Here is a 23,145-nt window from a genome sequence, read left to right as displayed (position 1 = left end):
TCTCTTTCTGGCTTCTTGTAAGATTTTTTCTTTTGCTTGAAAGCTTTTGAATTTGGCAATAATATTTCTAACCAATTTCTTTTCTTGATCGAATGTCGCAGGTGTTCTATGAATCCTTTCAATGTCTATATTGCCCTCTTGTTGTAGGACTTCAGGGCAATTTTGCTGAATAATTTTTTTTAGTACGGAGTCCAGGTTTTTATTAATTTCTGGTTTTTCTGGAAGACCAATTATTCTCAAATTGTCTCTTCTAGACCGGTTTTCTTGGTCTGTCACTCTCTCATTGAGATATTTCATATTTCCTTCTATTTTTTCAGTCTTTTGACTTTGTTTTATTTGTTCTTGTTGTCTTGAGAGATCATTAGCTTCTAATTGCTCGATTCTAGCCTTTAGGGACTGGTTTTCCTTTTCAATCTTGTCATTTCTGGTGTTCAATTTGCTTATCAGTTCATTTGATTTCTGAGGCTCACTTTCCAATTGCAAGATTCTACCTTTTAAACTGTTATTTTCTTGCCAGATCTCTTCCATTTTCCTCAAAATCTCAGTTTTGAACTCTTCCATAGCTTGTGAGGAGTTTTCCTTATTTGAGGAGGGTCCGGATGCTTGTTTGTTCTCCTCCTCTGTTTGCTCGGTTGTCTGGATTTTCTCTGTGTAAAAGCTGTCGAGTGTTAAAGACTTCTTCTTTTTGTTATTATTCTTTCTCTTCTGAACCTCCTGATGCTGAGTAGCCATCATTAGCCCAGCAGCTTCTCAGCTTTATCCTCGGGCTCAGTGTCTGTTCGCAATCTATTGGCTCCTGAGGTCTGAGTTCTGGTTTTTTCCAGGGTCAAGCCCCCTGGTGGGCCCTCTTGCTTGATCCTCTGCTGGAGGTTTCTTTACAAGTCTCAGGGCGCTGCTTCCACAGTCGTATACCCGTCTGCACTGGTTCCCCACTTAGGCTTTAGTTCTGCCTCCACCCACGCCTCTACTCAGCCGGCACTCTGCGCCCAGCGTCCTACTCCGGCGCGCGCGCTCAGATTTCGCGTGCTTTTTTTGACTTAATGGGGTCCTAAGTCTAGCTGCTCTCAGGAACAGGTCCCGGAGCTGCCGATGACTCGATGGGTGCCCCAACTTGCCCTATTTCTTTTTAGCTGGGTTCGGAGCTATAGATGAGTGTGGAGGGGGTGGGGGTGGGGCGGTTGCTCAGCCTGCGATTGAGTGAGAGCCCTTTATAGCCTGGAAATGTCTCGATTCCACGTACCTTTCACGCTGTGCCCTGTTGTGGGGTTCCTCCGTTCGTCTGGACTTGTTTTTATGTCCCCTTGAGGAGTTTTATATGTTTCGGTCAGGAGAGGTTAAGAGCTGCTTCTTACTCTGCCGCCATCTTAACCCGGAAGCCTTACACTATTTTCTTTTAAACCAGTGGTTTGCTTTGAACTGGTATCCCTTATCCCCTCCTTGATTAGCTTCCCTTTCTAACCCCTCCCTTGTTATTCCCCTCTTTTTATTTTTAAAGGCCTATTGAATTCCCTCCCCCTTCTTCTCCCCTCCCTTTTTTGACCTCCCCAGTCCCCTGTTCCCCTTGGTTTATCCCTTCTGACTTTCTCAGTAGGGTTAGATAGAGTTTTTTATCTGAATGGATAATATAGCTACTCTTCCCTCTCTGGATTGATTACACTGAGAGTAAGGTTTAAATATTACCTCTTAATGCTCTCTTCTTCTTCTTCTTATAATAATATTTGTCTCCTCCCCTTCCCATGCCCTCTTTGTGTGTAATAGAATATCCTATTTTTCTTATTCACTCAAGTTTCTCTTCGTGTCCCCTAGTATTCACTCCCCTCTTTCTCAACCTCCATGTCATCTTAGACCATTTAGTATTCCGTCCTCTTCCTATGAATTATTCTTCTGATTGCTATGATAGTGAATACTATAATAGTGAATACAGTTCACTACAGAGAATTATACATAGCATTTCTCCACATAGGAATACAGATAATTAGATCTTATTGAAGCCCTTAAAGAGTCAAATTTAAAAAAATTATGTGTTTTTTTCTTTCCCCTCTGTTTCTAATTTACCTTTTCTCTTGGTTTTTGTGTTTGGATATCAAACTTTCCATTTAGCCCTGGTCTTTTCTGTGCAAATACTTGTAAATCTTCAATTTTGTTGAATGCCCATACTTTCCCTTGGAAGTATATAGTCAGTTTTGATGGGTAGTTGATCCGTGGTTGAAGGCCCAGCTCTTTTGCCTTTCTGAATATCATATTCCAAGCCTTGAGGTCTTTTAGCATGGAGGCTGCCAGATCTTGTGTGATCCTGATTGGTGCTCCTTGATATTTGAATTGTCTCTTTCTGGCTTCTTGTAAGATTTTTTCTTTTACTTGGAAGCTCTTGAATTTGGCTATTATATTCCTGGGGGTTGTCCTTTCTGGGTCTAGTGTAAGGGTGATCTATGGATCCTTTCAATGTCTATATTGCCCTCTTGTTGTAGAACTTGCGGGCAATTTTGCTGAATAATTTCTTTTAGTATGGAGTCCAAGTTTCTATAAATTTTTGCTTTTTCTGGAAGACCAATGATTCTCAAATTGTCTCTTCCAGACCTGTTTTCTTGGTCTGTCACTTTCTCATTGAGATATTTCATGTTTCCTTCTATTTTATCAGTCTTTTGAATTTGTTTTATTTGTTCTTGCTGTCTTGAGAGATCATTAGCTTCTAATTGCTCAAATCTAGCCTTTAGGGACTGGTTTTTGGTTATAATCTTTTGTTTTCCTTTTCAATCTAGTCATTTCTGGTCTTTAGTTGAATTGTCTCACTTTCCAATTGTGAAATTCTGCCTTTCAAACTGTTATTTTCATGCCAGATCTCTTCCATCTTTTTCATCATCTCAGATTTGAACTCTTCAATAGCTTGTGACCAGTTTTCATTATTTTGGGAAGGTTTGGATATGATTTCTTGTTTGTTCCCCTCTGTTGTCTGGATTTTCTCTGTGTAAAAGTTGTCGAGTGTTCCAGAGTACTTCTTGATAATCTTTCTCTTCTGGGGTTCCCAATTTTGGCTTGCCGTTGTTGTTAGCCCATTGCCTTCTCAGCTTTAACCTCACACTCAGGGTCTGTCTAGGCTCCTGAGGTCTCAGGTCCCGTTGTTCTTGGGGTTGAGCCTCCTGGTTGTCCCTGGTCTGCCCCTCTAGCCGAGGCTCCTTCAACAGCCTCAGGGAGCTGCTTCCACTGTCGTGCTCCCACTGCGTGCTCCCATCTGCACAGGGTCCCCACTCACAGTCCATGCCTGCACTCGAGATCCTTTTCTGCGCCTAGGTCACTGCCTTCACCCATGCAGACGCTCAGGAAAGTCCGTGCGCATTCTTTAGCCTCTTGGGGTCCTAAGTCTTGCTGCTCTCAGGAAGAAGCCCTAGAGCTGCCAGTGACTTAATGGGTGCCCCAAACCTGCTTTCACTCTTGTGCGCTGGCCTCTGAGTTGTACGTGGTGTGGGGGTTGAGGGAAGGGCTTCTTCCTCTCGCATTTTAGTGAGAGCTGTTTCACCCCTTTATAGCGTGGAAATGCCCTGATTCCGTGTACTTTCAATGCTGCGCCCTGTTGTGGGGTCCCTTCGTTCATCTGGATTCGTTTTTATGTCCCCTTGAGGAGTCCTGTATGTTTCGGTTAGGAGAGATCAAGCAGTGCTGCTCCTTACTCTGCTGCCATATTAACCGGAACTCCCATTTATTTTCTTTTTAATAATATTTTCCCCCAATTAACATGCTAAAATAATTTCAAACAGTTACTTTTTAAAGTTTGGGTTCTGAATTCTTTCTCTCCTTCCATCTTCCCTTCCTCCCTTCCACTCTTCCTTCCTTGAGGTGGTAAGCAATTCAATATAGATTTTACATGTGCAATCATATATATCATGTAAACATTTTTCCATATTAATGGAAATTTTGTGGAAGAGATCTCAAACAAAAGAAGTAGAAAGTGAAATATAGTATGTTTCAGTGTGAATTCAGACTCCATCAGTTCTGTCTTTGAGGGCAATGGTATTTTTCATCATGAGTCTCTGGGATTGGCTTGGATCACTGCCCTGCTGAGAATAATTAGGTCATTCACAGTTCAGCATTGTGTACAATGTTCTTCTGGTTTTGCTCACTTCGCTTTGCATCAGTTTATGTAAATCTTTCTAGATTTTTCTGAAATCATCCCGCTCATCATTTCTTACAGCCCAGTAGTATTCCTCCATAATCATATACTACAACTTGTTCAGCCATTTCCCAATTGATGCATATTCCCTTAATTTCCAATTATTTGCCATCACAAAAAAGAACTGCTATGAATGCTTTTGTACAAATAGGTCCTTTCCCCATTATTTTTATCTTTTTGAGATACAGACCTAATAATGGTACTGATAGATCAAAGGATATACACAGTTTTCGAGTCCTTTGATTATATTTCCAAATTGCTCTAGGATTGTACTGTTGCTGCCATCTCTCCTAACCCATCATTAGCTAGTATGACAATGCTGAGAGCTTTTGTAGTGTTTGGTGTCACTATTCATGTCTTAGTAATTTTAGAAAGGAGAAATAAGCTCCTTTGTAGTTGGTCCTGAAATTTTTTCTTGAGGAACATAAGGTCTTAGTTTTAGAGCTGAAAGGGTTCTCTGATGTCTAGTCTAGTCCCATTCATTTTACAGAAGAGGAAATTGAACACTAGTGAGATCAGTTCAGTCATTTTTTACTCATGTTTGACTCTTTGTGATCCCATTTTGGGGCTTCCTTGGCAAAGATAATGGAGTGGTTTGCCATTTCCTTCTCCAGCTCATTTTATACATGAGGAAACCAAGTCAAACAGGGTTAAGTGATTTCTCTCCCTGAAGTCACCCAGCTGGTAATTGTCTGAGGCCAGATTTGAATTCATAAAGGCAAGTCTTCCTGCCTCCAAGCCTGACACTCTATCTGCTGCACTGCCTCCTTGCCCTTATTTATAATTGACTTATATTCTACACTTTTTTCTTCTAAGTTAATTGTGTGGAAATTGAAATGCATTTTTCTCATAGGAACAATAACAATATTATAGTTGTTAGGTTCCTAGGAAAGACCCCCAAGACATTTAATAAGTATTTGTTGAATTTGCATAATAATCTACAGGCAGGAACAAGAACAGTGATTTTACTGGTATGAGGAATTCAATGGAAGACACTCACTCCAACAATGAAGGTCAGCCCTTTCTCTGCAACTTCTAGTCTTAGAGGTTAAGTGACTTGTCCAGGGTCACACAGTCAATAAGTGTCAGAAGCAGGACTTTAACTTGGGTTTTCCTGGCTTCAAGTCCACCCTTTTATGCACTAAATGATGCTGCCTTTCAAATAGATAAAATAGCAAATCCTAATTGCTATTCATATTTTCTATTTGAAATCTTTGTTCAAGTGCCAACTTGAGACACTGGGAGCACCTTTTGCCCTTTATCCACAGTGCAGTCTTAGGAGAAAAAATAGGAGTTCTTGACTATGGGCACTACATAAGATCCTTGTTGCACCCCTTCTCCCCCCCAATGGTGAACATTCTTAGGTCAGGGATGGACTACATATACATACACATTACATCTAATAACACTAGCTCACATTTCTTCAACATGCAACAATTTGCAAAGTTCTTTCCTCACAAAACCCTGGGAAGTTGGAGCAACTAAAGTGGCTCAGTACATAGAGAGCCAGACTTGGAGTTGGGAGGACCTGGGTTCAAATCCAACCTCACAAACTTCTTAATTGTGTGATACTGAGCAAGTCACACCCTTTATTCATATTGATTCTCAGACCAAAGAGGAGGTTTAAAAACAAACAAATAAAAAAGCCTTGGAAAGATAATAAGGCTAATTATCTTTATAATCCTCATTTAGTGACTTGACCAAGTTCACATACTTAGTAAGGAAAGTTGGGGCTTGAAAGTAAGTCTTCTGAAACTAAGTTCAGCATTTTTTCTTCGATGTCATACTATTTTCCATATGTGGGACCTGCCCATTTTCAGACAAGAATTCCTCTTTCAAATGGTTAGAATTCAGAAAGCCATTTAGAGTCATTCATAATGCTGAAGATGATTAATTTTAACTTAAACTGAGTAAAATAAACAAACTGGGAACTTGTTCTCCAAGCTACAGTGGGGAAGCCTTTTCCAGAAAATTACTGGGAATGAACTCCTCTACCTTTCTTTGATTTTCAAAGGCTGCCACATAAAAGATGTCTTACAAATACCTTCTAATGGCTTCAGTGGTTTATTTTGCTTAGCTCACGTCATAGGCAATTTAACATTTATATCACTAAGGACCACCTTTTCAGTGACTGTAATATGATGTCTTTGAATGGTCTTAAGTGGTGCTCAGAGATTGTGCTCAGCTACTGGCAAATGGGTAGTTCCTATAAATGGGTAATTGCATGGAATGTATATTTATGTTTTTATATAAATGTCTGAAATACCCTTTCTTGCTTGAGCTTCACCTTTCATTTTGATACATTCTTGTTTTCATGAAAGGAAAAACAGATTATTAGGTTGATAGACATTTCTGAGCCAAAACTGGTTTCTTATGTTTTTCTTAAAGTCTATCAGTAGTCACTATTAATATTAAGTAATAGTTTAGGTTCCACCAGGATAAACATTTTAAATTCTTCTTGCAGGTCTGCTGTATAGGTGTGACCTCAATGATAGCTGATAGCCTTAGCCTCAGACTGTAACCCTCAGGCCTTTCTTATCTGAGGCTTTATACAAAGGAGGATGCTTGTCTATCATTTTCCTGTAGCCTAGCATACACACTGATCTTTCCCTTGCCAAGGGTGGGAATAGAGAGGCAAAGCAATTATTCTCCTGCCCCACTCGAATATTTTGAAAGGAATTAGGCCTCTGGTGGTCTTCAAGGCCCTCAGAAACTACCAAAGCCTACAGATCAAAAGAGCTCTTGTTTAGGTATTGGAAGTTCTGCCTTTCAGTCTTGACTCTGCCACTCAGTGGGATGATCTTTAGGCACAATACTTTACCTCTACAAGTCTCAGTTTACTTAGCTGCAAACTGGGAACAACACAACACCACCATCCTGCCTACCTCATAGAATCCTACTGTAGAAATCAAATGAAATAATGCATGGGAAATGGCTCATTACACAGTTAAGTGTTCTATAGATTAATTTTTTCACACTTCAAGGAGTCATGGTTTCATTGGTGTGCATACTCCCTTCACCAAGGCAAGATAAGAATCCCACAATCATTTGGTAGATCTTCTTTGAGAGTTAAAATGGTTGAAAAATTTGTCATCCAGTAGCCAATCTGGTAATGAGACTTTCTGAATTCAGCTAACTTGGACCAAGATGAGAGACACATAGCCTATATTGGAAGGCTTTCTACTTCATAGGGCTGGTCAGAGTTTGTGCTCTTCTGGCATTAACCTAAGAAAATGTAGGGCTATTGTCACACAGTGAAGAATTGGAGCCATAACAGTAGAGAATACACACACTCTTTAATGTTGTATTATTATTATTGTTCTTCCTTACGCTAGGAATATGTGTAGGTGTTGGACTCTGATAAATTTTCTATAGAAGTTTAACCAATATAAAGCAATTGCCACAATGAAGAGGTGTAAAGAGCTCCAAATCATATAACCAGTAAATATATGGGTCCTTGCCACATACACTAAGAGCAAAACCATTAGAATTACAGAATTAGAGATTTGGAAGGGACCTCAGCAGCTATCTAGTATAACATATACATAAAGAGAATCCCCTCTCTAACCTTCTCAACAAGGAGTTGTCCAACTTCTGGCTGAAGACATCTAAGGAATGGGGAACTTACCCCTTCAGTTTTGGAAAGCTTTAATAAGTAGGAAGTTTTTCCTAGAATCAAGCCTAAATCAACCTATTGGTAACTTTGTCACATTGGTCCTGGCTCTGTGCTTTGGGACCAAGCAGATCAAATCTAGTCTTTCGCCCTGTGAGGTGAAAGAAGGGAGGAAGGTAGGATAGGAGAAGGAAGGGAAAGGAAGGGAAAGCCAGAGGAAGGGAAGGAAGGTAGCCCAGCCAGTAGCTCACAGCCCTGTTAGGGGAAATTGACCCAAACTCTTCCGAGCTCAATAAAGATCAGGTAGCACTTATTGTAGAATAGCTAGATTTTTATTTAGTTAGGAAAGGGAAAGTTAGGTAGGAAAAAAAGGTCTCCTCTAGTTGGCACTTCTTAAGGGTTGAGAGCCTCCAGGTCGAAAGAGTGCTCAGAGCCTGCAGGGTCCAGGGTAGAGAGTGAGAAAAGGTGCCAAAACTCTCTCTTTTACACTTTCTCCGACACCTGGGAGGTGTCGGGGGAAGTTGTAGCAGGGAGTCCTGGTCTCCCAGGGCTTAGAATATTTTTAAATGACACAGTCCACAAGACAGCCTTTCGAGCAATTTTAACCCTGTTGTCATGTCCCATCTAATATTTCTTTTCTCCAGGCCAACCAAGCCCACTTAGACATCCTCACATAGGGTTCATATTTTTTCACCATCTACATGCTTTCCTTCTTAACAATGTTCTTAAACTGTGATACCCAGAATTGAACATAAAGGTCTGACATTTTCAAAATTTTATGAAGGATGATAGTGAATGATTGTCAGTGATAATACCTCACAAAGGAGGGAAGAGTAATGGAGGAGAAAATGAATATATAGAAAACTTGGTGTGAAACCCAATTAAATAAAAACAAGTAGGTGGTGCAGTAGAGAGAGTGGTAGACCTGAAGTTAGGAAGACCTGTGTTCAGATCTAGCCTGATTTACTTTCTAGCTACCTGACCCAAAGCACAAGCCATGTAATCTCTGTCAGCTTCAGTTTTCATATCTGTTAAATGGTGAAAATAATAAGCAGAACTGTTGTGAGGATTAAGTGAGATAACATTAAGTGCTTTGCACAACTTAGAGAGCTGTAGAAATGTCCCAATGTCCCACTATTATTCCTAGAGTTTTAGAGATGTAGCAAGGAGGTGAAAGGACAAAAAAAGAAATGATTACAATGCCAGAAGACAGTTGAACTCTGATCAATTGGAATGTCCAATCTTGGTCTGGGAGAACTGATAGTAAAATATGTGTTCCATTCTCGCTTCTCACTGGGAAGGTAGGGGAACTAAAGATATAAAATGTGGTATATGATTCAAATACTATCACTGTTTTGGTTGGTTTTGCTTAATTTCTCTCTTTTTCCCTTGTTATAAAAGGAGAGATTAGTGGGCATGGGTTTAAAGGGAAGTGTCTTTTGTAAAAACCTTAAGCATTGATGAAACTATTAAAAAATATAATCCATCTGGAATATATTTTTTTACAACCAACTCTTGTTGTCATCAATGTCAGAAAACCCACCACCCTTCAACTTTGATGTCTCAGTCACCAATGTGGTATGTGAAGAAGTCGATATGGCTCTAAGTCACAGAAAGCAAAGACAGTAGGCAAAGCTGGTTTAGTCCAAGTATGAACAGAAAAAATCCATATAGGAAATGACAGAATTCTGAAAGCATTGAATGAGCAATTTTCAACATATCCGAGAGAGGAGAATACTCAAGGATTAGAAAAAAAGAACAAAAGGAATTATTTCTAAAATCTTTATTAGAGTGATCTGCCCTTAAAAGAGTGATAATAACCTTGATGAAAATGAGAAGGGGACAGGCTTTTGCAAAAAAAAATCTTTACAGTCACAATTTACAGAAATATATAGAGAATTAAAGATCCTATTATATTTATTGTTTATTGACTCTTAAGATGTATTTGATTTTGCTAAGTAAAATGCATCATTAAAGTCTCTCCTAAAAAACACCTCCCACATATACAAAGATCCATCATACCAGATTTCCTGAAAGATATGACACAGAGAGTGTTTCAGTGTTTCTTAGATAATCTTTTTAAGTGAGAGAGACATGTACATCAAAGTTGTTTGCCACTGTCATGGAAGATGTCCTGCATAGGGTCCAAATAGAAGAGGGAATCCCTATTGATGCTGAGATAAACTGGATGCAATTATTTGTAGATGACATTTTGCTGATTTCATTAAACCCAAGAATATTAGAGGGACTATCAGATGAGATTCCTCAGTTACTCAGAAGAGGGTAGTCTAATAGTCTACACAGGAAAAACCAAATGGATGAAAAATGCCTTTTGTCCAGATCACAATATGCAGGTGAAAAGTCAGTCTGTTGAGTTAGTCCATCATTAGAGTGATTGTAGACAGGCAATGCACATGGAAAGCAAAAATTTGATCTTAATTGGAAAGGAGGAATAAGTGTGGGCTGAATTAGAGAAATTGTGCTTTACTTTCAATGATCCCAAACTTCTCTCTGACCCACAAAAATCATTGTTTGGATACCTTTATTCTCCCAGAGATACAGTTTGACTGCATGTCAGAGAACAATTCAAACTGTGAAAAATTAAAATTGTAAGTGAGCCAAAGGGCACCACAGAGACACACTGTAGACTTAAGCAAGCTGCAACATTTAGCTAATAATGACTTATGTGCAAGAAGTGAAGGATGTCATCCTTTGTCCAAATACAGTCTTGGAAAGAAAATCAACTAATAAAAATCTGATTAGTTCTACACCCTCTAACTTAATACTGAGAAGAACTGATGGAATGCTATGAAAGACCATGAACAAGATTCAACCTGCAAGAGAAGGCATGGATGAGCTATTATCTGTGCTATTTGAAGAAAGAAATAATCACCTTTACATAGTATTTTAAGGTTTGTGAAGCTCTTTCCTCATAACAACCCCATGAGATAGGCACTACAAATATGCAAATGATAAAAATGAGTCTCTGACAGGTCAAAGGAGAAGGGAATCAAATATTTCTAGAGAACTTACTGTGTGCCAGGCACTGTACTAAATACTTTATGAATATTATCTCATTTGTTCCTCCTGATAACCCTTCGAGGTAGGTACTATTATTATTCCCATTTTATAGTTGAGGAACCTGAGGCAGAGAGAGTTTAAATGACTTGCCCAGAGTCATACAGCTAGGAAGTTGGCCTGAAGCTGAATTAAATTTGGGTATACCAACTGCTCTAACCACCATTCCACTGGACTGCCTCTAGTTAAGTTACTTGCTCATGATCATACGGCTAAAAATATCTGGGCTAGGACTTCAAGTTAGGTTTGAAATCCTGGGCTCATTCATACTGGTGATGATCTCCCAGATCACTGAAGTCCTGGTATGTGTAAGTTAAAGTCTGATTTTGTTATTCCTGCAGAGGATTCTTAACTACCTATTGGACAAATTTTAGCATGTATCATTTATTCTAGTTGCTTGGGTGCCATTCCATTTCCTGTCTTCCACGGAACCATTTTGGAATTCTAACTTTTCCCTAGCATTGTAAGTGTAGATAGAAACTTCATTGAGAAGTAGAAGAAGGGTGTTCTACTTATTTGACTTCTGGAGGAGGCAAGACCTCAAGAACTCCAGAGAAGTCTTGAATCCAATACACTTGGTTCTCCAGGTTATTTGTAGTGATACGCTGGCTGCTACCATTGTGGGTAAGAAAATGAATCAGAATCTAATTTCCTCAGGAGTCAGAATGGTGAAGAAACTAATCCAAGCAAATATATAACCATGTAAGGTAAAAAATATGGCTTAAAAAAAGACTACATTTTGCTCTTGGTAACAAAATGTTCAGGGAGAGGTTTACTGCTGGCAGAAGGAGTCACACAGGGAATCTTCTTTTAAAAAAGCAAGGGCAGCATACCAAACACAGCATAGGACAGGCATCTGAGTAAATTTCATGCTTAGGCAGCAAGATCCTAGAAAAGACAGAATTTGGCTCTAAGGGTGACTTGGCAGAGGGGACAGACATGCTTTAGAAAGCAGGGGGGCTAAAGTTTTCTAATTATTCTGGTCCACTGCTTCTGGATTGAAAATTCTTAAAGCAGGCCATATGTTTATTAGCACGCAGCAGGCTTGCTAGTTTGAATCCAAGCATAGTGCAATGGAAAGAATGCTGACTTTAGAGTCGTGATATATAGTCCTGGTTTTGAATCCCTACTCTGTCACTTGGTACTGCTATGACATTGGATATGGCATTCAACTCATTTTCCTCTTTTGTAAGATGAGGGTTTGACTAAATGATTTGTAGGTTCCTTTCATCTCAAAATGTAGGATCCTATAATCATAAATGCTCTTTGACTCTCAGAAACCTGAAATCTGAAATCTAGTGTTCTTGGAAGAACATGAGTACAAGGAGCCTGAAAGTATTCAGAGTGAGTGGGGATTGGGTTTTCCTTAGTGTTAGTAGATCACAAAAGTGGGTACTTTTAAAAATGATTGAAATATGAGCTGAAACATGAGCTGCCTCTCTGGAGTTTTGGGGTACATGTACTCCATAAATATTCCTGGAGTTCCAAAAGGCAAATTTTTTTTTGCATTCCTTAATGGTATGCATTTACCTCCTGGTAAAGTCGAAAAAAATTGGGAGAACGAGGAGGAGGCACTTTGAATAAATGAAGTATTTGTATTATGAAATTCTGAAAATGAATTTTAGTTAGACTATAAGATCAATGGGATTAGGAACTGCCTTTTATCCAAATTTTGTATTTTCTCTAGTAGTACTCTGCTTATAGTAAGTACTTTATTAAGTGAATTGCTATCAGTTTTTCATGCTACTTGACAATGAAGGAACAAAATGCTCCAAGTAGCTGTCCCTTTATAGGCTTAACTTTTTATAAATAGATAAGAATTATAACAACCCAAGACATTGCCAGATTTACTGTGGTTTATGGGGGGGATCAACTATTAAATCACTACCTGAATACCCTATCAGTTCATCCTGTATTACTAGTCCAAACCAGACAAATAAATCTGTTATCAAATTAAGCTTAATTAATTACACAATGAAACAATATAAATACTCAGGAAAGGAATAAAATATACCACATTTTCTGCACCCATATAAAAAGGGAAAGAATCTCTTACAAATTAGAACCTAATTCCCATTTAGGTCAATCAATTAACTTCTGCCTACTTCAGTTTTCACAACTGTAAAACTGGGATAATAAAATTGTGGGTTGTTGTGAGGATCAAATGAGATAATATTTACTTATTGCTTTAGTGCTTATTTCATTCCCCTCCCCTCTTCTCATTTCTGCTTTTCTACTTCTTTTCTTGTTCATGTCTTTCTTGTTCATCCACTTCTGCATTGTTAACACCCAGCCCATCTTTTGAAATCTTCCATCTCATAGGATAATTTTTACTCTTCAGTATTCATGCTTTTGCCATTCCAGGGACTCACACACAGTCTTCTGAAGAAATGGAGTATAGATAATTTCTCTTGAGATCATTGCTGAAATAAAATCCTCAGGTCAGTCACTCCACTAGAATGCTTAAGCATCTCAGCAGTTCATATTATATCTTTGTAAAGCTCTTGAAAGCCATTTGACCTCTTAAGTAGGTTCAATATTGCCATAATAATGTTGGTGACTAATTAATTTGCTTAGCATCCTCCCTCTCCCCCCAATCCCACCCCCCGCCCCAGGTAAGTGGGCAAAGTAAATTTCAGCTCAGTCTCAATTTCAAATTAATGTTGTTGTTCAGTTGTGTTAGACTCTTCCTGACCCGTGGACCATAGCATGCCATGTCCTTCTATCTTCCACTATCTCCCGTCCAAGCTTATGCTTGTTATTTCCATGACACTAGCTATCCTTCTCAATCTCTGCCATAGCCTTTGCCTTTTGCCTTCAGTCTTTCCCCCCATCAGGGTCTTTTCTAATGAGTGCTGTAGCTGAAGTCTTTATGCATGAGTCTAATGAGTCATTATCTAGCTGAAGTTTTTAAGCTTTAGCTTCAGTATTTGACCTTCCAATTTTTACTCTGAATTAATTTCTTGAAGTATTGACTGATTTGATCTCTTTGCTATCCAAAGTACTCTCAAGATCTTTTCTAGCACCCCAACTAATGGGCTCGAACTAATCAGGTTTTACTATAGTTAATTTTTTTCACTGAGACTAACTGGACAAATTGAAGTCCACTTATTTTGTGTCATTTCTTTTTAGTAATATGCCAAGCAGCATTTAACTACTGTAATAATCCAGAGTGACCTTGCTTTGTTTAAAGCGCAATAATTTAACTTTATGCTTTAGAAGCCTTACCCTTTCCTGTTTCAATTTCTTTTCTCATTTCAATTTGGTGTTTAGTATGTTCTACTCTTTTCTCTAGGCTTTCCCTGAAATTTGGTGACATCGACAGTCTAAAAGGCCTTGACATCAGGTATGTTTTAGATTAGAAAATATGTAATTTTTTAGAACCTTTTTTGCATTAGTAGTACTTTAATGGGGATATAGGAATAAGAAAAGTTATACATGCTTCATTTCAGGAAAGACTATAATTGTGCCTTATGGGATCCTCCAGTAATGTTTTCTTCAGTTCCTTTCTGGTACCTCCATTCATACTTTTTATCATGGCCCTCTGATGATAATCTTTAACCTCACATGCCACCTGCTAGACGGCAGACGCTGTGGCAATGTAAATTGTTCCGTATAGCCGTGATTGCTGGGCTATCCAAGTCATATTTGATCGTGATACTGAAAAAGTGGCTAACATCTGAAAGGCCATTGGAGAGCTGGCCTTTATTTAAAGGTAAATTCTGCATGCACACAGGAGATGTGTGACAGTGTGTAGCTGATCCAATACAGAAGTGCACTTATAGAAGATGATTAATTAAGATGAATCATTGAGGATACAAAGGACCTCAGTGTGATTGCTATTGCTGATTTATATTGGCAAATGTGGTTGTTGTTGATATTTAAAATAACAAATTTGGAGAATTAGAATAACTCTGAGAATAAGTAAATTACAAAGAGCAGAAAACAGGGCTAGCTGATCTTTAAGGTCTTTTCCAGATGTATTGCCCCTTTAATTAGAAAAAGGCTTAATTATTCTACCCTTTTAAAATATTGGCCTGTCACCATATGGGTCTCTGGTAATCCTGGCCTAGCAGATTCTGATACTAGGTCAAATAGATTTATTGGATGAGAAAGTGGCCATTTATAAGGCTGAGTTCAGCACTTTTATCTTTAAAATAACTAAGGAAATTAGTCATTAGATATGCAGATGGGCTAAACTGTCAGCAGATTTTCAAAACTGTGCTACTTGCAAAGAAGGCCCCTACATCCAATGGCTAAATATAACATATGTCTATGCAAAAGATGGTTTTTCCTCATCTATATGAGGTCTTGGTTTTTAAACACATGCTGCCAGCATTTTTCAGTTTTCTGGAGTTCTTTTATGCTCCTTCAACTCTCTTGTTTTCTCTCTTCTTCTCTTTCATCATTTCCCCCTTTCCCTCTTCCTTTCTGTCCCCCTTTCTCCATCTCCTCCCTCTCTCTCCTTTTCCTTCTCTCCTTCTTTATCCCTCCTCTCCCTCTTTCTATCCTGCTTTTTCTTCTCTCTCTCCTCCTCCCTTTCCTCATCCTTCTCCCTCTAACTTTCTCTTCTCTCTCTTTTTCTTTGCTCCTTCCTCTTCTTCTCTTCTCCCCTCCTTCCCACTCCTTCCCTTTCTCCACCTTTCCCAAGGAGGATCAAAAGATCATTTTGGAATTGCTTCAGAGCCCAGGACTGATTTACCCAAAGTCAGTTCCTACATATGACAAGAGAGGGCACTGTTGTTCCGTCCCTAGAAGACAACTAGACTGAATTTAAACATCATGTTCCTTTGTTAATTCTTGGTTTTGTAATTCTTTTCAGATTCATCTTGATCAACTATAACAGATTGTCTGTTCAGAGCTGGTTTAGTTTACATAGAATTCAGATTCTTTATAATAATTCAATCCAAGCGACTTTTAAGGCAACCCGAATCCATGCTCCGTCAAAGTATTCCTATCACTGTCAGCATGTCAGCAGCCTGCAGAGATATGATGCACTTTTGGTACCGAGCTCCACAAATGACATCTCAAGGCTATGGGAAGTCACTTTCATTGATTTCCAGGTAATAATTGGGCTCAAAATGATGGTCTTCCCATTGATTGGTCACAGCATGCTGAGATCGATTAAGCCATTTGAAATCTAATGCTTTGGATCAGGGATGGAGCATGATCTGATCTACAGCTTAAAAAACAGTTTATGTTTTGTTTTTATTATCTAATAGAATGAAAGGGGATGGAGGATTGACATTCTCTCTTCCCCTTCCCTCATACTTATCTCCCCCTTCCCTCTGTCTTCTCCCCAATTACATTTTTAAAGGTCATGCCTTAAAGAAATCAGTTTTCCATTCAGGCACTACATAGTTATCAGTTAGGAATGTCAATCAGCCAGAGAAGAGACAAAATGGGCTGTGATCTGAAGTCCTGTGACTGTCACATCCTGGAGTGAAGGGGCCCATTCCAGGGAGAGCACTTGTTGGACAAGCATTTCCTTTCCTTCTGGGCTCTGTAGAAGGGAAGATAAGAAGCTCTTCTATGGCTTGGGTAACTCAGTGGCTATTTGGTGTGAGCATGGATCTGACAGCCTGCAAGGTGCTGAGAATGAGGGCCAAAAATACCCCCGAGAGGCTTTCGGCAGGATTTGGGCAAAGGCACAGCGGGCGAGGAAGTTTCCTTTCACCACCACAGTCTGAGTTCAGGAGATTCTGCTAGGTCTCTCAGACCTTTATTTAGGAAAGGGGCTCAATATGTTTACTCAACTTGTCATCTTACTGTATAACTCACGGAGCTTACTCTACCTTCTGTCTTTCCTGAAGGCAGCATCAGGTCTTCCCCTCCCACTCCTCCTCTTTCTCTTTTATATATTTTAATTTGAGGAGAAGAGAGGGAAGTTGACAGGTTTTGTTTCCTCTAACAGCTAGTCACTGTGGATAGAGCCTGGAGCCTAGTGTCAGCAAGATTTAAGTTCAAATCCAGCCTCAGACACTTAATGGCTGTGTGACCCTGCCCAAGTGACTTAGGCCTCTGTTTCCTCATTTGTAAAATGGACAGTAAGAGCACCCCCCCCCCAGGGTTGTTGTAAAGATCAAATGAGATAATAATTGTCTGGTACATAGCTCAAAATAAAATTTTATTATATTATTATTGCAATTATTATTATTGTTATTATTATTGTTATTGCTGAACCTGGCAATAAAACTCTGAGCAAGTTTGGATTTATATGACCAGATTTTCCATCTAAAAGTATTTATAATTTCAGAAATGATTATAGCAGATGTCAAATGCAGCTGAATAGCCCTAAAAATATGGAAAGATGGGCTATCTTGAATCCTGATAGAAAAGCTTTTGTTTAGATGGTACTTTCTGTACCTTATTTTAGCTGATTCTCACAGCAACCTTGGGAGGTGGGTGCTATTATTATCCCTGTTTTTACAGATGAGGGAGCTTAAGTGACTTGTCCAGGGTTGCACAGCTAGTAAAAGTGTCGGCAACAGGGTTTGAACCCTGGTCTTTATGGCTTCAAGTCCAGCACACTCTCCACTATTCAACATTGCCTCTCCCAGTAGAATGGATTTTATGAACTAGCCCCAACCTAAAGTTTTCTAGCTCAGAATCTTCACTAAAACATGGACTCATCATTGGGAAGTTGGTCTTATGAGAGGAACAGAGGGTTTCCATTGAGCTTTTTTTTTTCTTTCTCCTGACAGATTCAAGGTTTTAACATTGAGGAAGGCCAGTTTGCTCATGCCAGAGACTGTGCCTCATTCTTCTCTCCTGCCATCCTGATGGGTCTGGCCATGTCCCTGATCTTGCTGTTGGTGCTGGCTTATGCCCTACACATGCTGATCCACCTGAAGTCTCTTGACAGGCACTATGACCGCAAAGCCTCCCCCCCTTACTTTGTGCCAATGAAAGACCTTGAGGTGGCTGCTGAAGAGAAGGAGCCACTAAGGAACCACGGTCATGACTGCCATGAATTGAGAAGCCCATATATCTGCAACATTTATGTTTAGTAGCTCTTCTCTTCCTTAGACTCTAACAGGTCAGAGGTTTTGTTTCTGCTGCTTTGGGTTATTTTACTTGCAAATAAGTTAAAGATTTTCACTGGATGGCTTGATTTAAAAGAAAAATAAATGAAAAGAAAAAAGAAGAGAAGCAAGAAGGAAAAAAGAAAGGAAAGAGGAAGGAAAAGATAAGAAACAAGAAAAGAAAAAGAAATTCCCTGGTTGTGCTGTTTAGTCATCTACCGGTCTTCAGAGTGCCCCTTGGAGCCTTGAAGTAAGGTTCTCTTGGAAGAGAGATTGTATGGTCCAAAGCTTGCTTTAAAGCCATAGAAAGCATTCCAATCTAGTCATAGAAAGCAATTCCCAATCTAGAGTTAAAAAGGACCTTCCTTAGAGAACATCTAGTCCGACCTCTTTGTTTTATAGATGAGAAAACTGAGGTGGAGAGCTTTGTCCAAGGTTGGATAGCTATTAAAGAATGCAGCTGGAATTTGAACACAGGCTCTCTGCCTCTAATTATTTCTATTATATTATGTTTCAAGAACCTGAAAAAAGAGAACATATACCAAAAAGATGGAAACCATGTAAATGGGGACCATTTTTGTTGTCTCAAAATCTATTTAGAAAAAGCTTTGAATTCTTCTGTGACATATTTAGAGAAGATAATTCTAGGATCCTCCAGAAAGTTTTATTCTGCTGGAGCCTTTCTTTAATTCTTGACATTGGATCTGTTAATCAGTCCTACAGCAAAATTATGAAATGAAGACATTTGTCTGATACCTCTGATATCTTCTATAAAGCTGTTTTCCCTTTCTTCTCTCCTCTCCTGCTTCTGCTTCTGTCCTAAATGCAAATTTGTTCCATTTCCCAATTTGGATAATCCTTTTAATTAGTTATTCAGTCATTTCAGTCTCCTCTGACTCTCCAGGACTTCCTTTGGCAAAGATACTGGAGTATCTTTTCTGCCATTTCCTTCTAACTTCATTTTATAAATGAGGAAACCGAGACAAACAGAATTAAGTGACTGGTCTAGGGTCACACAGCTAGTGTCTAAGACCAGATATGGTCTCAGGAAGATGAGTCTTCTGGATTCTAGAACTGCAGCTCCATCCACCTAGCTGCCCTTGATAATCCTACTAATGCTTAATAAAAGATTTGCTTGGAGAAGGTCCCTTTCTAAGATTTTTTTCAACTTAATAAGAGATTCTTAAGGAAACCCCAAAGCCTTCAAATCTCAAAGACCACATGAATTAAGCTTTGATCGTGGGATGACAGGTGGTCAGGTTGATATTGTTGAATGGTAGATGAAGGCACTCAATGCTTTATCTCCTCAAATAAGCTGTCTACTTAAAAGGCTAGATATTTATCTTGGCTGAGATATTCTGGGTTCTTTCTTGATATACCACTATTTTTTTCTTTTCCTTGTCCTTTGCATCTTTTAGACACATTCATTTGGTGAGGGATGAGGGAAGTTAACTAACCAGTGATAATGTAAAAATGCGGATTTGAACATTCATATACTTGCCGTGCAATTGGTAGGCTTTCTACTTTGACTGAGTGAGCTAAAGGGGTTTAGAATGCCCCAGTAAAGCTTGATTCATAGCTTCCAAGTGAGTGAAAGTCAGCTGACGGTGGCTTTGCTGTAGAAAGTTTAGAGTGGGGATGGGGCAAGAAGCTAACATTTTCTCTGTGGTGCCATGAGGGAATGAAATGTTTTGGTGTAAGCTCCTAGACTGCAGAGAATCATGAAAACTGAACCAGACTTGAGGAACATTTATTAAAGGATAACATCAGAAAGCTAACGTATTACTTTAGTCTCTCTGGCTAGCTATATTTTAAAAGTATTCACTTTAAATATTTTAACCATTCCATAATTTAAAAAAAATATAATAAATATAGTTGAGACAAACACATTTCAGTGTCATTGAGGTTCACAAAATGTATATCTTGTTCTGCACATTCATCACCACTCTGTCAGAAGTCAGAAAGCATTCTTTGTCATGAGTTCTCTGGAATTATGGCTGATCATTTCATCCATCAGAGTTCTTAAGTCTTTCAAAACTATTCATTTTTTACAATGTTGATATCATGATTTAAATTGTTCTCTTGATTTTGCTCATTTCATTCTTTATCAGTTCCTACAAGTCTTTGCATACTTCTCTGAAATGATTCTTTTCATCATTTCGAGTAGTATTCTTTTATATCCATGTACCATCATTTTTTCCACAGTCATTCCACAATTGATTGGCACCCTTAGTTTACAGTTCTTTGCCACTACAAGAAGAGTTGCTATAAATATTTTTTGTATATATAGCACTTTTTTGTATGTATAGCACCTCTTTGACCTCTTAGGACTTAATAAACACTTTGAATTACCTGCTTCTTATGTCTTTTTCCTGAATGTGTTATACTCTTCTTGCAAATAAACTCTAGAAATATAGTTTTCTGATCTGGAATATGTGGCCAACAGTGGGTATGAGAAGATTGATGGCAGAGAATCTGGTATTCAGCAATAGGTCAAAGTGGACAAAAACTCTTGAGGAAATGGGTGTAATAGATTTTAGAACCAAGTAAGCTCAAGAAAGTCTAGAAACATCAAATATCTCAAGTTGGGGTTTGGAAGTCAGAGAGGTTTAGAAAGTAGTGGAAGGGGAAAAGCCTTCGAAACAAGGGATCATTGTGATTAAGAGCCTAAGGACAACCTAGCTAAATTCAGAAAGGCTTAATCACCACAAGATTAGTGGCAAATAATTTTCTTTTCAACTATAGAAGAATATTTACTAAGGTATCAAGGAATTGTATCTGAATTGGGGGGCAAGGGGAAGCTAATAATAATAATAATAATAAACACATTTATTTAGTATCTACTGCAAGAATGATCTCATTTGATCCTGGGAGCTTGATCCTTGATATTGTCCCTATTTTACAGATGAAAAAAACTGAGGCAAATAGACATTAAGTGTCATGCCCAAGGTCATAGAGCTAGTAAGTATCTGAGGCCAGATGTAACAACTTCACATTGCTGTGTGAGTGTGTATATGCATTTGTGTGTGTGCATGCATGTGTGCGTTCGTGCGTGCGTGTGTGCGTGCGTGTGTGTGTGTGTGTGTGTGTGTGTGTGTGTGTGTAACTTCAAGTGAAGAATCTCCACCTAACTCCTAATCAGATCAGCAGTTGCTCTGCAGTGTTTGGGATTAGAAAATTTCCTAGGCACTGGAATGTAACTAGACTTCATCTTTTCCACATTACATCTCATCTCTCTCTGTATGCTTGTGCTATGTGTATAGGCAATTAATGAATCAACAAGAATTTATTGAGTGTTTACTATGTGTTAGCTAGGCACTGTGCTAAGCATTGGTAATGCAGAGTTAAAAATGCAACAGTTCTTGCCCTCAAGGGACTTACATTTTATTATTTTTTTAATTCAAAGATATTTTATTTTCCCAATTACATGTAATAACAATTTTCAACATATGTTTTCTGAAATTCTAAGATACAAACAGTCTCCCTCCCTCCCTTCCTTCCTCCACCTTCTCAGAGATAGTAAGCAATTTGATCTGGGATATATATATATATATGCATATATATATATATATATTCCCATGCAAAACATACTTCCATATTGGTCATTGGGACTTATATTTTAAAGGAAGGACAACATACACACTATGCGTCAAAGTGCCTAATTAAAAAGGTATAATAAAGTCTCCTTAACTCATAAAACTTTTAAACACTGCTTTCTCAAATGTTACCAGTGATAGTTGAACCATTGTATATTTATTTTATATACCTATAAATAGATATTCTAGGCATGGAATGGTGGAGATATTTGTTTATTCTAACATTATCATTAGGATTATCGACAAGAAAACATGCCAAAATAGGTCATTGCGATTGTAGGCCCTGCATCTTTTGACTACTCAAGGGGACCAAATCAAGGGCCCTAGAATGAGGGTGATGCAGTTCTAAAGGCTCATATATGGGAATAGCATAGAAGTCTGAAAGAAAAGATGTTTTCCTGAACTTAATATATTTTTGGATGAAGATTATATGTTATCATGATTTCTTAGGAGCAAGATGAAGTTTGAATCCAAAACCATTCTAGCCTAAACATCTCTCCAAGAAGGTTTATTTTCATCGAAGAGTCCTCAGACTTCACTGTATCGACTTGTGCAAAATCCATCCTTTGGACCGCAAACCCTTTTGAAGTATTTATAGGACAGTGGTAGAGTTAAAGCACTTTAAATGACTTCAGATACTTCTCAATCTTTAGCCAAACAAAATCTTTGCTCTTTCAGCCTCCCCCACGAAGAGTTCTACTGTGAGAGTAGTTATCTTAGTGCTTGCCACGAGTTTTCCTGGAGAATATGTTCTGGGAGAAAGATGCATCAAAGGTCCTGAATACTAACAGGATAATTAGTCCCCCACTATGAGAAAGAACGCTATTCACAACCAGAGAAAGAACTGTGGGAGTAGAAACACAGAAGAAAAACATATGATTGATCACATGGTTCAATAGATAAATGATTGGGGATGTAGACTCTATAAAGGATCACTCTATTGCAAATAATAATAATATGGAAATAGGTTTTGAACAATGATACATGTATAACCCAGTGGAATTGCTCATTAGCTCAGGGAGGGGGGACATAGGAGGGGAGGGAAAGAATATGAATCATGTAACCATGGAAAAAATTCTAAACAAACAAATAAAAAAAATTAAATAAAAATTAGTCCCCACATTCCTCCTGTTGCTTCTTCCCTCCTAAGTCCCTTCTGGTTCTTGTCAAAGATCCTTCCATTCTGAGATGGAGTCTGATTTCTAGGACGGCCTTTTTTACAAGACCATTTCCTTTAATACGAAGTGAAACAGAAAATGTCTTGGCTGAATTCACTTTATATTTAAGCGCCCCCTGGGAGGTCCTCACGACCTGCCGACTTTTTCAAATTGTTTCCACTTTGCATCTATTTTAGCCTCCAGCTGGGTAATAGCTGCCAGATTTGTTTTCAAGGAAATCAACTCCGAACTGACCCCAGGAGAGGAAGGATCCCTGTAATAACGAGTGTGGGGTGAGAAGAGGGGAGGGTCGATGCCATGGCACTCCCATTCTTGGGTGCTCTCCTCAGGATGCCAGGGGAGGAGCAGTTTTTATGGCCGCTCTGGGTATAAGGAGACTTGCATCTTATAAGGGGGTAGGAGAAGAGGTAAGGAGTCTTATTAAGCCAAAGCACTCTCGAAAGGGGAGGAATCCACAGCAAACACTAATAATACTTCAATCCTAAATGGT

General features: G+C 38.8%; 1 protein-coding gene across 1 annotated transcript in view; it reads left to right on the top strand.

Moving 5' to 3' along the window:
* LOC123251382 (V-type proton ATPase subunit S1-like protein) overlaps nt 1-17,866 on the top strand; it is a 28,807-nt gene extending 10,941 nt beyond the window's left edge. Inside the window, exons 3-5 of the mRNA XM_044680636.1 lie at nt 14,152-14,202; nt 15,679-15,919; nt 17,561-17,866. Of these exons, the coding sequence (XP_044536571.1) occupies nt 14,152-14,202; nt 15,679-15,919; nt 17,561-17,866 (598 nt within the window). The remainder of the gene's footprint in view (nt 1-14,151; nt 14,203-15,678; nt 15,920-17,560) is intronic.
* Nucleotides 17,867-23,145: the final 5,279 nt, after the last annotated feature.

Source organism: Gracilinanus agilis, chromosome 1 (assembly GCF_016433145.1).
Source record: "Gracilinanus agilis isolate LMUSP501 chromosome 1, AgileGrace, whole genome shotgun sequence".
NCBI lineage: Eukaryota > Metazoa > Chordata > Mammalia > Didelphimorphia > Didelphidae > Gracilinanus > Gracilinanus agilis.
The sequence above is the reverse complement of the archived record's forward strand: the minus strand, read 5'-3'. Positions and strand labels throughout refer to the sequence as shown.